Here is a 15,919-nt window from a genome sequence, read left to right on the forward strand (position 1 = left end):
TTTCTTTCCTTCTTTCTTTCCTTCTTTCTTTCCTTCTTTCTTTCCTTCTTTCTTTCCTTCTTTCTTTCCTTCTTTCTTTCCTTCTTTCTTTCCTTCCTTCTTTCCTTCTTTCTTTCTTTCTTTCTTTCTTTCTTTCTTTCCTTCTTTCTCTCTCTCTCTCTCTCTCTCTCTCTCTCTCTCTCTCTACTCTAACATATGACTGACTAATGTCAGTAGTACATTATCAACTATACCATATATTAGCATTTCCCATCTGGAGGTAGACCATGGGCTTGATCTACCCATAGGAAACTAATGGCCAGACTTTGAACCCGTGTAGATCTCCCGACTCCCATTGGAAAATGTGGAGACCCAAATATGACCTTTTTAAACAACTGTGCATGTATGCTGGGCCGTAGTAATGTGTTCTCCTTTTGACAGTTGAATTTTGCACTGATGTATAAAAGCTGCATGCAACTCTTGTTTCAGGATCTCCACCCAGGGGAATTTTCAAACTAACCTGGAGAGGGTGGTGCCAAAGGTTGTTAATGTCTCTCTGGTGGGCCTGCACAGAAAGATGTGAAATGTGTGCTTTTAGTCTTAGATCACACACGTTAATCAGACTATGCACTGCCAGGCCCTGGAGTTGGTGTCAGCTTTATTTCTGCAGGGCACCCCTGGAGTTTGAGCTTGGTCTCTGCGCCCTCCTAGCCAGAGGGAACTGGTTGCAAGAGCAGCTGATTCTGGTTTAAAACCTGTTTCATATGCGATGCGTTTATTTTATCCTAAACAGACACACAAAAGGGCAAGTGCCGCCTCTGTTAAACAAAGCCAGAAGCGCTTGCTTTGTAATTGGGTGACAAAACCCACATTGCATCTTTCTTTTACGTGGAAAAGACTCTCTACTTTTCCCTTCACCCGTCACATAATAAATTATATTGCCATAAAGGCTTGTAGACCTTAAAAGAGAAAAATGCTGTAAATTGAAGCTAAAATTTTGACGGGAAAGCTGAGTTGATGCAATAGTGTTTGAGTCTGAAACCTTGCACTGTATTGGATATGGTGTTGACAAGAATGATTCCGATCTCCAGATGGCCGTACCTTGGGGGTACCCCCTCCCAGACACGCTGCGGGACCCATCAGAAGTCCTGACACACTGATTTAAGTGGGAATTGCTTAGGAAGTTTGGACTCTCCTGCATATGGAGCCCACCGAAGCTCTGAATTCAAGTCGGAAACCGTCGGATGGCTCTGACTCAATTACCAGAATTGTTACCTAGGAAAAGTTAAAAGGAGTAAAACCAGTTCTAAACTCCTGGATAACCATACTGCTGACCTCCCTCACCCCCTAAACTCCCCACTGGACCACCCGACTACCTCCCCCCTGCCCCGCTCCCCTCAAGCCACCCTACCCCCACACCCGCTTACAAATGGCTTTGGGACTTCTAAACTTACTGGAATACGGCAGCTTGGGCAAGAAAAGGGGTGTGGCTTGGCTTCCCTCGTCGATCCTGTACAATGAAGGAGGACTGCCTGAGCAGTACGCTACACGTCTCTGAAGAGGCCCAGTTTGAAATTCTGGGCCAGAAACGTGGAGCTCCGTTTTAGGGTTTTTTTTGAAAAGAAACAGGAACCAACCAGTGAATGCAATCCCTCGGAGGATTCAGCCCATTTGTGAATAATTCTCCCCTCCTGCCTATGGTGTGTTGCTGAACCGACTGGAAAGGCCCAGGATCCCATTATGGGGACTGCTGGTGTTCTAATAACTTTCCTTCAGTGCCTTTTTTTATTTTATGCATCTCCCCAGGCTCTGTCTCTGTCTCATCCCTCTCAAAGCTGAAGAGCCCAGGGTTTTCCAGTCTTTCCCGTGACTCAATTCTCCGATGCTGTGAGTCAGCTGGTAGCTTCATGCTTGCAATCCCCAAACTGTATTTGCCATCTCCATGGCTCCCTGATGGAATGCAGCATCATGAGGTGATCCCTACAAGCAAAGATCAGTTAAATGAATGGCAGGCACCTTGCATTTGAGCCAAAATGTCTCCTGCAGTCTAGGTGATGAGAACTGGATGCAAGGCTCAAATTGCTTTAAGATTGTAATAAACAGGCTGTATAGTTTGTGTGGCTACTGATGCTGGTAGTATGGTTCAGTAGCCCTATTGGCTCCACAGCCTCATTCCTGCCTATCTTTGTAACTTCCCTCCAGACCTACAATTCTCATTCTTGTTCAAATCCCCCCATGGCCTTTCCCCCTCCCTATCCCTCCTTCAACACTATAATGCTCCAAAATCTCTGTGCCCCCTTCAATTCTGGCGTATCCCTGATTTGGTTTTCCCCAGCATTGGTGGTGGTGGTGCTTTCAGCTGCCCATCAACCTCTCTTTCTCCTCTTTTGCTTCTTAAGACTTACCTCTTTGTCCAAGCTTTTGGTCACCTATCGCAATACCCCCTTACATTGGTTGGTGTGAAATGTTGTTTGATAGTACTCCTGTGAAGCGCTTTGGCCCTATGTGAATGTAAGTTGTTCACCCCACGGTGACTGAACAACTTTCCCCCTAGCACTTTCAAGCGATGAAGGGAAAATATTGGAGGAAAATTAATCCTGTCTCGAGTGGTTTGGTGGTTAAGTGGTGTGATACTAGTCTATGCAAGTGCCTGCCATTCGGTTAACTGATCTTTGGATCATCTCATGATGCTGCATTCCATCAGGGAGCCATGGAGATGGCGAATGCGGTTTGGAGATTGTGATTCTGATTCTCTGAACTGTGCTCCCCCCTGTGCAAGTGGAACATCCTGCTGGGATTGCAAGGCTGCCCCTGTAGCCACCATGATTGCCCTCCAGGCTAAGGAGGGGAAAATGGGGTTAAGTTAGCATAAAAATATTGGCTCGCTTTTCAAAGATCGAAGGTTTGGGTTCAACTTAAGGGCACCAATTTGTGCACTCAAATACTAGCCTTTCAATTATTTATGCAGTTCCCTTTCAGAGCATCCCAAAGCACTTTGCAAACAATTGAGTCCATTTTTTTCCTTGAAATATATTTGCTGTTGTACTGTAGGAAATATGGCAGCTATTTTGTACACACCAAGGCCCTACAAACAGCAGTGCCAATAATGATCAAATAATCTGCATTTAGTTGGACAGGAACAACTGCCCTGCCCTTCAAAGTAGTTACCATGAGATTGTCTATGTCCACCTGAGAGGACAGGTACAACCTCTCCATAACTTGTCCATAGGGTGCAGCAATGCACCCTCTTAACATTCTTTCCTGCAATTGTGCAGTAACTACAGACCCACGCGGGCAAGTTTGGCAACATTGGGTGACACATTAGATAGTGGAGCGTTTGCTCAGTGCTGCACTAGGATTGTCAGTATTGATTTTGTGCTTGAGAGTTTGGAGTGGGGATTGAACACACGACCTTCTGACTCAGAGGTGAGAGTGCTACCAACGAGTCACACTTGACACTTGTGTAGTGTGACTGTGATGGTGCTTTCCCTGCTGTTGGCTGCACTCTCAAATATAAACTGCAGGACCTTGCTGTGACTAACAAAATGTGGGTCTGTGATTCTGCCTTGAAAGTAAGAGTGGGAAGTTGGTTTAAAATTTATGCTTTAGATTTCTATTGCTATAGCAATGGCTGTCCGTGTCTAATGCCAAAAAGTGAAAGGGGATAAAGCAAAAAGGGTTAGGATAAAATTGCCCTCACTTGGAATCAAATAACAGTATTCCTTCATGTGCAAATGTAACCATCCATAAGATCTTGGGAGTATTTTTCCATGCTTTAAAGGGTGCATTTGAACCACTACTAAACAGTTTTGCTTCACCTCGACACTAGTTCTAATGATATATGCAGCGTGTACCCTGAGTCAGCCTGAAATCTGATCTTTGTAGGAAGGAACCTTGCTCATATTCATTCTAGAGTCAGATTAGGCCGTTACTCAGTGTACTTACTCTATCAGTTCACATCAAAACTGAACTTGTGTTCACTGTAAATCCAGGGGAGAGTTTAACGAATTTATCTAAAAAGGTTCAGAAAAAATTTATATATTGGGCTAAAGGAAAATGAAATGCCAGGGGCTGGCAGGATGCATCCTAGGATCTCGACGGAGATGAGGGAGGAAATAGCTGAGGCCCTAGAGAGTTCTTACTGATGTGGGCTGGAGAATGATCAATGTGGTACCCATGTTCATAGAGGACATGGAGCTAATCAGGCTAATTACAGGCCAGTGAGTTTAAGATCTGTGATAGGAGGGATGTTAGAGACTTTAATAAGATTTACGACATAGCTCGATTAAAAGAGAAAATAGTTTTGAACGGCTTGAGCACCATAAAATTCTTTGAGGGGATGACAAACTTGGGTGAAGCAGTGAATGTAATCGTAGAGTCATAGGATGTTTACGGCACAGTAAGAGGCCACTTGGCCCGTTGTGCCCGTGCCAGATGAAAAATGAGGCACCCGGTCTAATCCCTCTTTCCAGCATTTGGTCCGTTACCTGCAGGGCTATGGAACTTGAAGTGCATATCCAGACGCCTTAATGAGTTGAGTGTTTCTGCCTGTACTGCCCTTTTCAGGTGGAGAGTTCCAGACCCCTACCACCCTCTGGCTGAAAGAATTGTTTCCTCCTCTCCTCTCTAATCTTTCTACCCATCACTTTCTACCCTAGTCACTGACCTCCCTGCTAAAGTAAATAGACCCTTCACATCCACTCTATCCAGGCCCCTCATAATTTTGTACATGTCAATCAAATCTCCCCTCAGCCTCCTCTGTTCCAAGGAGAACAACCCCAGCCTATCCAATCTTGGAGCTGCATTTTTCCAGTAATGTGCATGTACTTTAGAAACACTTTTTGACAAGTCAGCGCATGGCAGATTACTAGGGAAGATTAAAATTAGGGTTAAGGGGAGGATAGGAAGCTGCATTAAAATGGTAAGAGGGGAAAGAATAGCAAGAGTTAAAGGCAGTTTTTCAGCAATGGGTTGTGTCGACCCATTCGGTTCAGATAGGGGGCTACTTCTGGTCACCGTGTATAACAGTGATTTGGGTATAGACCTGGAGGGTGTGGTGTCAACATGATGCCAAAGAAGGAAGGCATATTAGCCTTTAGAGTCTTTAGAGAATAAAGAAAGTGGCAAAGGGATAGTAATAAGATGAGGGAATGAGTTTTAAAAACCAGGAAGTGAAATTCAAAATAAGAGCAAGTTAAGAGGTTTTGGGTTCTTAAGAAAATAATAGTCATCTCAGTGCTGTGGATGAAGAGAGGGATTTTGGAAGTACAGGCTCCCAGGACATTAAAAGGCAACACCTGAGTTTGATGAAGAACAACTTGAATTTATGTAGCACCTTTCGCAGCCACAAGATGTCTCGATGCACTTTACAGCCAATGAAAAACTATTTTGAAGCAGCCGCTGTTATCAACATTAAAGATTAGATTCGGTAGGTGGATAAAGAAAAAGGGGCTAAAGGGATATGGGAAGAGGACAGGTAAATCATAGAATCATACAGCACAGAAGCAGGCCATTCAGCCCATTGTGCCAGTGTCAGCTGTTTGAAACAGCTATTCAATTAGGTCCCCTCCCCCACCCTTCCTCCATAGCCCTGCAAATTTTTCCTTTCCAAGCATTTATAAGTATGTAAATAACTACTGAATCTGTTTCTACCATCCTTTTTCGGGCTTTGTATTGGATTCCATATCCTAACTTGTTGCATTGTTGCAAAAGAAAATCCTCCTCCGCTCTCATTCTCTGGTTGTTTTGCCAGTTACTTTTTCTATCTATGGTGTGTGGTTATTAGTCCCCTGCCAATGGAAACCACTTGTCCCCATCAAAACCTTGCGACGTTTTGAACACCTCTGTTCAATCTCTGCATAACTTTCTGTGCTGTAAGGACAACACCCATTTTTTGCCCCCTCTAACCTCCTCGTGCCTCCCTCTCCCACCCCCACTCCTCCCCCTTCTCTCTCACCCCTCCAACTCTCTCTCTCTCTCTCTCTGTCTCCACCCCGCCCCCCCCTGTTTTCCCCCCTCCCTAGAGTGAACACTGACATGAGCTCCTTGGCTCTGACATTTCTATTGCAGCTTTTGAATATTTCTCTGGATGCACAGTGTCCCTCCGCTATTAAAACTTTGAACAAAAACTTCACCGTGATCCCTGCCAACATGTACCTTACTCAGTTTGCTTATTTTACAGCCTTTTTACTTCTTTAATTTTTGTTAACAGCTCTGGGTATGAATTTATTTCAGTAACACACAGCCATTTGTAATGCTACAAGGAATCAAATTGCCGCAGCCACCATTTTAACAGCTCTCTAACAAACCATGTAGCCTCATATTGCGTGAGCAGTGTAAAAGCTAGTGTTCTCTGGTTGCTAGGCTTAAGGAGAATGCACGAAACACATTAACTAATATATGCTCCCTAATTCATAAACTAAATCTTTGTATATATCAGTCTAATAAGGGAAATGGCTGAAGGGGTTAGTGGGGCATGCATGAGTTCCAAGTGTTCCCCACTGCTAGTTAGTTCCCATTAAACTTGTTTGTACATTAGTTGCAAGCTGGCAGACTTTGATACCTTGCCCTTGGAACCAGTTAAATAAAATTTTAATTACAAATTTGCTCAAGTGGAAACATTTTTAACATTCCTACTGAAATGAAGTTAGATGTATGGACTGGGCCAACAAAACACCAGGCTCTTCACAGGAGTTCAGCTTCTGCCTTGCTGGTTAAGTAAGTCTGTTGTTGGGCAGGTAGATATTGCATAACGTTGCCATGTTGGGCAGTCGTTGCTGCAGAAAGTGTTTTGCTCCTCTGGGTGTTTCATGACCTGGGATTTCAATGTTGGTTAAGTACAGGAAACCACTCCGCGCAAAAGGGCAGCCAAGGCTTTTTTTATCATTTTCAACTTTCCCCTACTTAGCTTTGAAGCTAAGGTGTTGTGAAATAGCATTAATGAATCTCTTGTGTTTTCCTGTTGAGGGATGTGATATACAGAGCACAAAGGAGCTTCCTGCTGTGCCATACTCTTGTCCTCCAAGGCGATTAGGGATGGACAACAAATGGTGGACTTGCCAGCGATGCTTACGTTCCATGAACGGATTGGACAAAGAAAATGTTCTTTCCCCCGCTATCAGCAACAAGTGGGAAATACAAATCAGTGGCTGACCTTCACGTCTTCACAGGCACCTGATTTGAATATGGGAAAGACTGTTAAATTCATCTTCTATCCTGTGTAAAAGTTGTGACGTCTACCAGTCTGTGGAAGGATCCTGCACTGTCCTGATCTTCTGAATTAAACATTTTATAAGGAAAATGAGTTGCTAGATGCTGGAGTTGCAATTGGGGATTGGCATTCAAAATTGATTCCTTCTCTTCTAGGGTCACCATTAATGTCTATCTTCACATCTTATTTTCCCTCCCCAACCACTCATGTCCTTAGACCGCAGGTACCTCAGCTAAAAGGAAACATTTATTTGTGTGTTTATAGATTAAAAAGTTTTTTGCTTTTTGAGCATATAGAAGTGAGCGAGGTGGGGAAAGAATGATGAAGTCGTCAAAAGGAGGAGAATCTGCCTGGCGCCTGCTACTCATTGATAAGTAGATGTGACTCTCCACTCTGGTCATGTTCAACTTGAGTGGATTTGGATTACATTTTTGCAAAAGAAATCCAGGTTTTGCATGGATCCAAAATCTTACGTGACATGTTTAGTGGAAATACTAAGCTTTAAGGCCAGAGTTGTGTTGATGCATAATGCATCCTGATTATGTGGTTTAACTGCTCTTCTGGAACCTTGTGCCTTGTGTCAAGTGCATGTTATCTTCGGTTTTCTCTCAAATTCCTGACCTCTGAAGTGATTCGACAATTCTGTCCCTGTTCTTTTTTTTTGTGTTTGGAGTGCTCACAGCAATCCAATTCAGCTTAAGCAAGGATGAAATAGTTCCAGACTTCAGAGAGATTTTAGAGTTACGCTTTCTGGTTCCTGAACAAGAGCCATTTTTTTTTTGTTCTTGCTTCCTCCACCAATCTTGATGGTTTGACGTTTACATAATTTCTTAACCTGCATCTGTGGAAACCGAACCCGTCTTGAGACTAGTGTATGTTTCGCGTTCAGTTCCAGCTCTATGAAGCAATCTCTACCCAGGTCTAAAGGAGCCAAGGTGAAAACTGCCAAATTAATTCAGCTGTGATTCTTAACAGCTTTGCAGCAACTGGCCTTTATCCAGGTATAGCTCAAGTATACTGTATTGGTGAAGGAACCTGCCTTTAGCTGTCTGTCTGAATAGTGGCCAAAACGTTGTTGAGTTAATATGGCAGATCCTTAGTGCATCGAATTAAGTAGGCTTATGCAATATTTATACAGTCCATTAGTAACTTCACAAGGCAATAATAATGATTTCAGTTCATTGTAGTCAGTCTATGAATGCTGTCTTTATATCCTCTAGTGGTTGTGTAGGCTTTTTTTTTGGGGGGGGGTGGGCTGTGGTTTATGTTCCTATTCTTTTGCTGAAAGGAGAAGAAAAGCTTTCTTTGGAAAGAAAGTCGAGGTTTTGTAGAAACTAGTTTAGTTGCGTTTGACTTTCCCTATGTCAACAAGAGTTGTGCACCTGTGCTGCAGGCTGTGATGTTAAAATTACATTCTTTTGCACTAAGGTTTGCTCATGAGGCCTCACCCCTACCCCAAGAGTTGTAATTGCATATTCCATTGCAACTTGAATTAGTTTGAATGGAAGTTGAAATTACTGACTTTTTTTTTAGAGATTTCAGTGTTTTGGTGTAGCTGGTGTTAGCATGTTGAAGACGCTAAGTTCACTGCCTGTTGAGAATGATGGGTGCGGAAAGCAGATTTCGTCCCTGGGTGATTTAATTCTCTTGCGCCCGAATTCAGTGGAGACTGAAGGGAAAGAAATCCATTTCTATCTGTAGAATGTAAAGATCGTATGTAAAATGTGTTTGATCCAGTTCCTGGTGCACTTATGGGCCTACACATCAAACCTGCTGTTGATTCAGCACAGATTGACCATGTCGTCCTACGAACTGAAGCAATATTGCACAGATTCGGTATTGGATGCTCTTTTTGAGATTGTGTCTGAGGCACGTTGGTGATACTGCATTTGGCTGTGCTACACCTGAGCTAGAAGTGCTTCATGCTGACTGTAATAACTGTAATGAAGAGCTCCATTTCCTAGCACTTAGCATTGCTTATTTTTGAAGAGATTTAAAAATAAAATGTGTGTATCCAGTCAGCGTGCAGTGCTCTCCATTTAGTCTGTAAAATTGGATCTTCATCACCATTTAATAGTTTATTAACTCTTCTAAACTGGACTAACTAGCCAACTGGAAACAGCAGAAAGAAGCTTAGAATCTCTCAGTTAATGGGAAATGGATTTAGTTGGGTTGCTAATGTGTCAAGATTTGAGTGTTTTCCTATGGGAACACTATCGACTCCCACCCCAACACCCCGTGCCAAATCGCACTCCAATCTGACGTGGACATATCATTGTTCTTTCACTGTCATCAGTTAAGATTCTTCAAACTCCCATTCTAATACCATTGTTGGGGGTGATCAACACCACAAAAGAGTGCAACAGGTCAAGGGGTAAACCTACCACCACCACCTTCTCTGGGCAAGTAAGGATGGGCAATAAATTGGTCAGAGCCCCCCACAAACCAATAAAAAAAAATTGCTACTTTCTCTTTTAGGTAAAACTACATCTGAGCCAAACTTGGAGACCATTTGGGTCAGGTTGACAGATAACCTTGCTGCTTGAATCACATATATGCTTTTTTTTTTGGGCTTGAGGTGATAATTAAGAGAAGCATTGCCACTGGTAAATGGAGTAACATGATGCCCCTGTTTATGTACTGTAATAAATTTATTTGCAAATGTAATCTATTATAATTTCTTCATTCTGTTATAGCCCTCCCCACCCAACCCTCCCATAAAGAATCTTCAGTATACAGTTTTGCGGTCCAGGTTCTAAAAGTAATGAAATTGATTTAACAGCTTGTCTTAAATCAAATATGAAGGTGTTTTCTTCTCCGAGTTTGCATTACTATCTTGAATTTGAGTAGACAGTTGACCTTCTACCCAGGCGAAGGTAGTCCTGAAGCAGCATTGCATAGTTCTCAGCTGTTTGCATGCAGAGAGATTCAGTGCTCTTCTGTTACCACCAGACTTCCTATATACCATATGTTTCCCCAATCTCCCTGTATTTTTCTGGCTGGCTTCCCTGGCTAAGCATAAGCATAGCAACAATGGTGAAGGGTTGTTCTGAGATTTGTTATTTTGCTGTCTTCTGAGTTTACTTAGCTTTGGGTTTTTGTTTGGGCTGATATTTGTGTTATCGTTTGTTCTTTGCACATTTTTCTTAAAAATTTCACATCGCTTGGGTCAGAATCTCAGGAGAGTTGTCAGTCTGTGGACTGCCAGATCTCAATCTCGAGGCATTTGGCCACCGCCAGTTCAGTTCTAATTGGTGCTGGAGAACCAAAGGATCTGTAAGTTGATCATTAGTAACACTTAATTCACCAAGGGCAACTCAGATGTGGCAACTGTGCATGGATTTAAGAACTACTCTCTACTGCCGCAGTCCTCATGGTGGCCCGGTACTTGACGTAGTCAAGGTTTGTCTACATTGTAAGATTTCCAACCCCCTCAGAATGGCCAGGAGTCTACTGGAATCAACATTAATCTCATTGCGGCCAAAGAAAGCATTCCGGGAGGCTGGAATGCTGTTTTCTCACTACAAATGTTGCGCACAGTGAATCCTCACTTAAAAGTTGTGGTTGCCATTCCTGAAAATCACGATGTTGCAATCCATGTGACAATTTATGGGTGGAGTTTTCTGGGCCCTGTCGCAGTGGGGGTGGGGCTGGAACACGTGGCCTGCCATTCAGAAGTCCATTGACTTCGGCAGGACTGGAAAATCCCGCTGGCGGGAAGGTCTGGAAAATTCCAGCCCATGTGTTTTTTTTTAAAAATGTTCCTGCTCGCTGTTTCTCTCTCCTGAGCATTCACTGTGAGCAAGGGCTGGAGAGTAGAGGATTGAGTAGAGCAGCTCTGGCAGTTGTTTTTTTTTAAAAATATGGATTGTAACAGCCCCGGCTCGGTACTTCTGCTCCAGCTTTGGATTGGATCTGGGTCTTGAATGGAACGCAGGTCCAGGAGTGGGAAGCAGCAAGAGGGTGAGCCAGAGAGCAGGAGGTTCTGCAAGAGGGTGGGTGGGGGAGCGGGGAAGAGGCTGCACCAAAATGACGCCAATCGGGTCATGAGGGAGACGATGTTAAAATGAATTTCGTGGCGCTCCACGAGATTACATGTCCCATTAACTTACCGTTGTTAAAAGGAAACTAAGTTAAACAGAGCAACATTAAATGAGGGCTAGCTGCATTTCCAGCCTTCTCTGTTCTTGATAAGTGTGTGACATGGACACAGCCTCCAACTCGATATACTGCACTTGTGCTCAGAAACTCTCATCATCCCTTTCGCATAGGTCCTGGTCAGAAATCCATGCTTTCTTCATTGAGTCTCATCTACAAGCGTGCCTCTGTGTACTGGTGAGTTCTGTCTGTATTACAGAACAAACAGGTTTTAGTTGTGGCTATTTTAGATTTACTGGTGCGAAAAATTAAATCAAGTCTTTGCCACCCATGATTTACTAGCCACTTTTAATGTCTTCATGGACCTTTTGCTTCAGCAAGGTTCATTTGTGTGCAGACGTGAAGAGCAGAGTGATAGAAACAGAATCATGTTTTTAAAATAAAAACAAATCAGCTGAGAGGATGAGCAATGTCGACATTACCAACATGGAACCGAAATGAGATCAGAAAAGGACAATGTACATCTGCAAACTTTTAGTGGTTAAAGTTTACACCTGTTTAGTGTGGTGAATAGCCATTGTTTTCTCTACTTTTCCTGAATCTAGCAGGCTGCAAGGTCATCCTATTGAGTGGATAGTTTTCAGATGCCGAACTTCAATCAAGTGGGGTGACCTGCCAGTTTTGAAGGGTTGCTCTCCCACCCTGAAACCGCTTCCGCTGACGTCTCCTGGAACATGTCCAGCCTGGGTTGGCAACCTTACTGCATAGCAACCACTGTACTTCACTTTTGAGATATGTGCTGGGCGACATGATGAAGGGTGATATAAAATACAGTGCGAGAGCTCCATTGCACGTTAGTTTAAATAGCCAAACCTGGAGAAGCTTTTATGAACTGTCTAACTCAGTCAATGATATTGAGAGATAATCTGCCTGATCCTGTCAGTGTTAATTGGTCACTAAGCAGCTAATTAGCACCGATGGCAAGTGCTTGTTGAACTCTTTCCCCTTCCCCATTTTTGAAATGTGTGTAATGCCCCAATGGTGCAGGTCACATTCCTTGCACTTGGGGTTGCTACCTGTCTGGTTTTTTTTTTTAGTGGGCTGTCTGGAAATAGTTTGAGTGCTCATCAAATTTCCATTTCTCTCTTTCCTAACCGCCCCCCCCACCCCCCCACTTTTTTTTTGGTAACTACGTTGTTGACATGGTACTGGCGTCATAATCAAGAAGATTAACCCCTTCTTGTTCTCCTGACCTCCTGCAAATGGTGTAGGTGGTGATTGGCTGCTACAGGTTTGTCTTGTGTGCTTTTGGACTCCTTATTAAAGCTAGGGATTCTGTTGTAGCTCTGCGCTTGGCTGAAAGTGCAAGTACATGATGAATCATTCAGGGTGTCTCTTCCTCACTCACCCCACAAGGAAGTGGTAACTCTTTGTAAAATTGCATAACCTATTTGTTGTTTTAACTAGGTAATTGGGAACTTGCGCTAAGTCTTAACCAGTTGGGTCTGTGTTTAATCTAGAGATTCTAACCACATTGAGGCTCCCAGTCTGTGTCAATGATCTTAAGCACTATTACAGTATATGGATATATCCAACTGTGGACAGGCAACTCCCTCAAGCCAGCTGCATTCGGAGTGCGAGCAAGCCTAAGGATTGAGGAGCCAACTGCTTCTGTGTTAGCTGTGGCTGAGTGGTTAACACACTCGCCTCTGAGTCACCAGGTTGTGGGTTTAAGTTCCACTCCAGGGATTTGAGCACAAAAACCTAGACTGACACTCTAGTGTAGTACTGAGTGAGTGCTACAGTGTTAGAGGTGGCATCTTTCAGATAAGAAGTTAAACCTCTCGAGTGGACATAAAACATCCCATGACACTATTCCAAAGAAGAGCAGGGGTGTTGTTCCTTGCGCCCCGGCCAATATTTACCACTCAATCAACGTCACACAAATTGATTTACCTGGTCGTTATTCATACTGCTGTTTGAGGGAGCTTGCTGTGTGCAAATTGGCTGCCTTTTCCACATAGCAACATTCTCAGAAGTACTTCATTGGTTTCGATGCACTTTGGAATGAGAGCTGGCCTGTTGATTATGAAACATTACAAGGGGTACAGCCTAGCACTGATGGAGACCAGCAGCATAGCAGCAGCCCCAAAACCGGACATAATGATGATGCGAGAATAGAAGTATGTTCTGACGGGGTGGAGGGTGAACTCGTTTGTTTGGTTTTTTTTTTCTGGAAGGAGTGGCTGAGTTCAAACTCCTGATGATTGATTGTAATGAATGATCATAGCCAAAACATGCGGTTTCCTCCCATAAAAGAGGAAAATATCATTTTTTTGGATCATTTTATTTTTGGCCTTGTACTTTCAGATTGTGTTAATGCAAAAGCCATTTAACTGTCTGCCTGACTGCAAAAATAATAAAGACAAATTAGGTTGCAAATAATCCATTTGTGATATTGTAGAGAATTTTTGATTTCCCATGGTGAGCGCAAATAGCCTGTAAATGATTTATTAATGAGTGTAAGTGCAGCAGGAACTGTGGCCCAAAAGTGCTGCTGCCTTACACAGGACAAATGTAGGAAATCCATCATAGTCGGTCCTTGGGGACTGTAAATAACGCCTTGTTAAATGCTGCCAACTCCTGAATTATCTCTTCAGCAAGCGGAAGCTTTAAATTCAGAGGTGTTGGCAAACTGTCTTCCTGGCAACATCCCACATGTATATGCTACTTAACCCTTTACTGTCATTGTGTTTCTGTCATGGACCGAATCCGACAAAACTGGATCTATCTGCTCGGGTATAACAACATGCATTAATACAGCACTCTTTTTCCAATGTAGAAAAACGTTTGAAGACACAGTGTTAACTGTTCTATGTCATCCTCCTCTCTTTCTCTGCCCCACGCCTTGCCCTCTCCCCCCCACCCCCACTGAGAACAGCTACTTCAGGATGTTACTGATAATGTATTGAATCATGACATGTAGATTTTGTGCAGCTGATGATGCAATACTCTAAAACAGTCCATCTTGAAGCAATTGTAATGTTTTTCCAGGGTTTCCTAATCTGTCACAGAGCAGGAGTAGGTCATTCAAGCTCTCGAGCCTTTTCTGTCATTCGGTTAGACCCTGGCTGATCTTTTATTTCAACTCCAATAAGCTGACTTGGTTCCATAATCCATCAACACCATTGGCTATCAAGAGTTCATCCATTGATCCCCAGCCTCCGCTGTCATTTGGAGGATAGAGTTCAATACTTTCATTGTGCTTTGTATGAAGTGGTCCCTGGCATCATCACTTCCCAGTCACGGGAGTGAAACATGTAGGTTGCTCTCTTGAGATCCAGAAGCAAATCGAGATTAAAAAGTTTACAGATGATGGCATAACTATTTATGTGGAACCTTTTCATTCTAGCTCTCTGACCACAACCCTGGATAGACAAATTAGCTCACAAATTTGAGCAACAGATTAAGCAAGGCATTTCACGCAGCCACCATGTAGCGCCTAGGTGAATGGTAATTGCCACTGACACGATGCTGCCGTCAATCGAAAAAGATGATCTGCGTAAAATGGTGGCGCGGGCGGCGATCAGCTCCATGACCGCTCCTACCGAGTCCGCCTGAAAAAATCAGGCCAGAAACAAGTCCCATTGGCCCAGCTAAGAAATGCACTGTGCTCTGTGGTGTGAACTGCAAGTACAGAGAAGTCCCATGCTCAATCCTTGGTTTAGGTTCAAATTAGCAAATCGCAGCTGAGCAGCACTTGGAGATGCTATGATTGTATCTGGTCACGGTCTAGCGATCCTTGGACTTGTCTGTGGGAACATGGTTTGCTTGAGGCCAAGATTGAACTTTAAAAAGTTGTCAGATGTTAAGTTGTTCTAACACCTGCTGTGTAAGCCCATGAATGCAAAATGACCAATTGGGTGAGGTGCTAAAGGGCTGCAGGCCCTATCATGCTGTGGCTCAGTGTAGAGATTAAAGGAAGGGAAATGCTACACTGTTGAAGTTTGGGATTACTGAGTTTGATGTATTTATTTTGTGCCGTATAAGTAGTAAGATGCACTCACCGTGATATGGTCAAGGACAGGATGGCCAGTAAGACCAGCTACAGGAGGTTAAGAGGAAGAATTTTTAGAGGCTTAGGCCTGAATTAGGCAGGGATGGAGAGGGTCCCTGGCCTAGCCAGGATGGTGCCAGAGCCCTAATTCTGGAAGTCCAGCCCTCGAACCCAGCAATCACCATTTCACCAGGGCAAAGTACAGCTGCCTGCAAACAGACCCAATTTTCGTTAATGGGATGTTCAAAACATGACTTGTGGGCTTTACACTTTTCAGGCAAAAGTCTAAACTTACTGGAGTTATTTGGGGAGGTCCAGGACCCTTTTGGAGAGGCAAGGGACCATTGGATAGTTTCAGGGACATCTTTGGAAGAGGTCAGGTGCCCTTTGGGATTGTTAAGCGTAGATATGAATGTGCATAAAAAGTGGATAAACTCATTGGAACTGTCAGGGTATTTAAATCTCCTTCCCTTTAAATTAAAGTAAGCCTGCAGTTTAAAGAAAATCAGTGCTTGCTATTTCACTCCTGTTTGTGGACATAAGCTTGATAAATATCATTAGAGTATTTGTGCTGC

General features: G+C 43.4%; 1 protein-coding gene across 7 annotated transcripts in view; it reads left to right on the forward strand.

The window, feature by feature from the left end:
- The window catches only part of LOC144688932 (transducin-like enhancer protein 1), a 173,447-nt gene that overhangs the window by 59,936 nt on the left and 97,592 nt on the right, over positions 1-15,919 (forward strand). The window contains exon 1 of one of the 7 annotated variants that reach the window (XM_078555973.1): positions 6,996-7,412. The exons of 4 other annotated variants lie outside the window; for them this stretch is intronic. In XM_078555973.1, coding sequence (XP_078412099.1) covers positions 7,356-7,412 — 57 coding nt within the window. In that variant the 5' untranslated portion in view covers positions 6,996-7,355. Of the gene's footprint in view, positions 1-6,995; positions 7,413-7,857; positions 8,191-15,919 lie in introns of those variants that run through there. 2 more of the 7 variants (XM_078555974.1, XM_078555976.1) reach the window with 2 other exon arrangements.

The sequence above is a fragment of the Cetorhinus maximus genome, chromosome 13, assembly GCF_964194155.1.
Source record: "Cetorhinus maximus chromosome 13, sCetMax3.hap1.1, whole genome shotgun sequence".
Classification (NCBI taxonomy): Eukaryota; Metazoa; Chordata; class Chondrichthyes; order Lamniformes; family Cetorhinidae; genus Cetorhinus; species Cetorhinus maximus.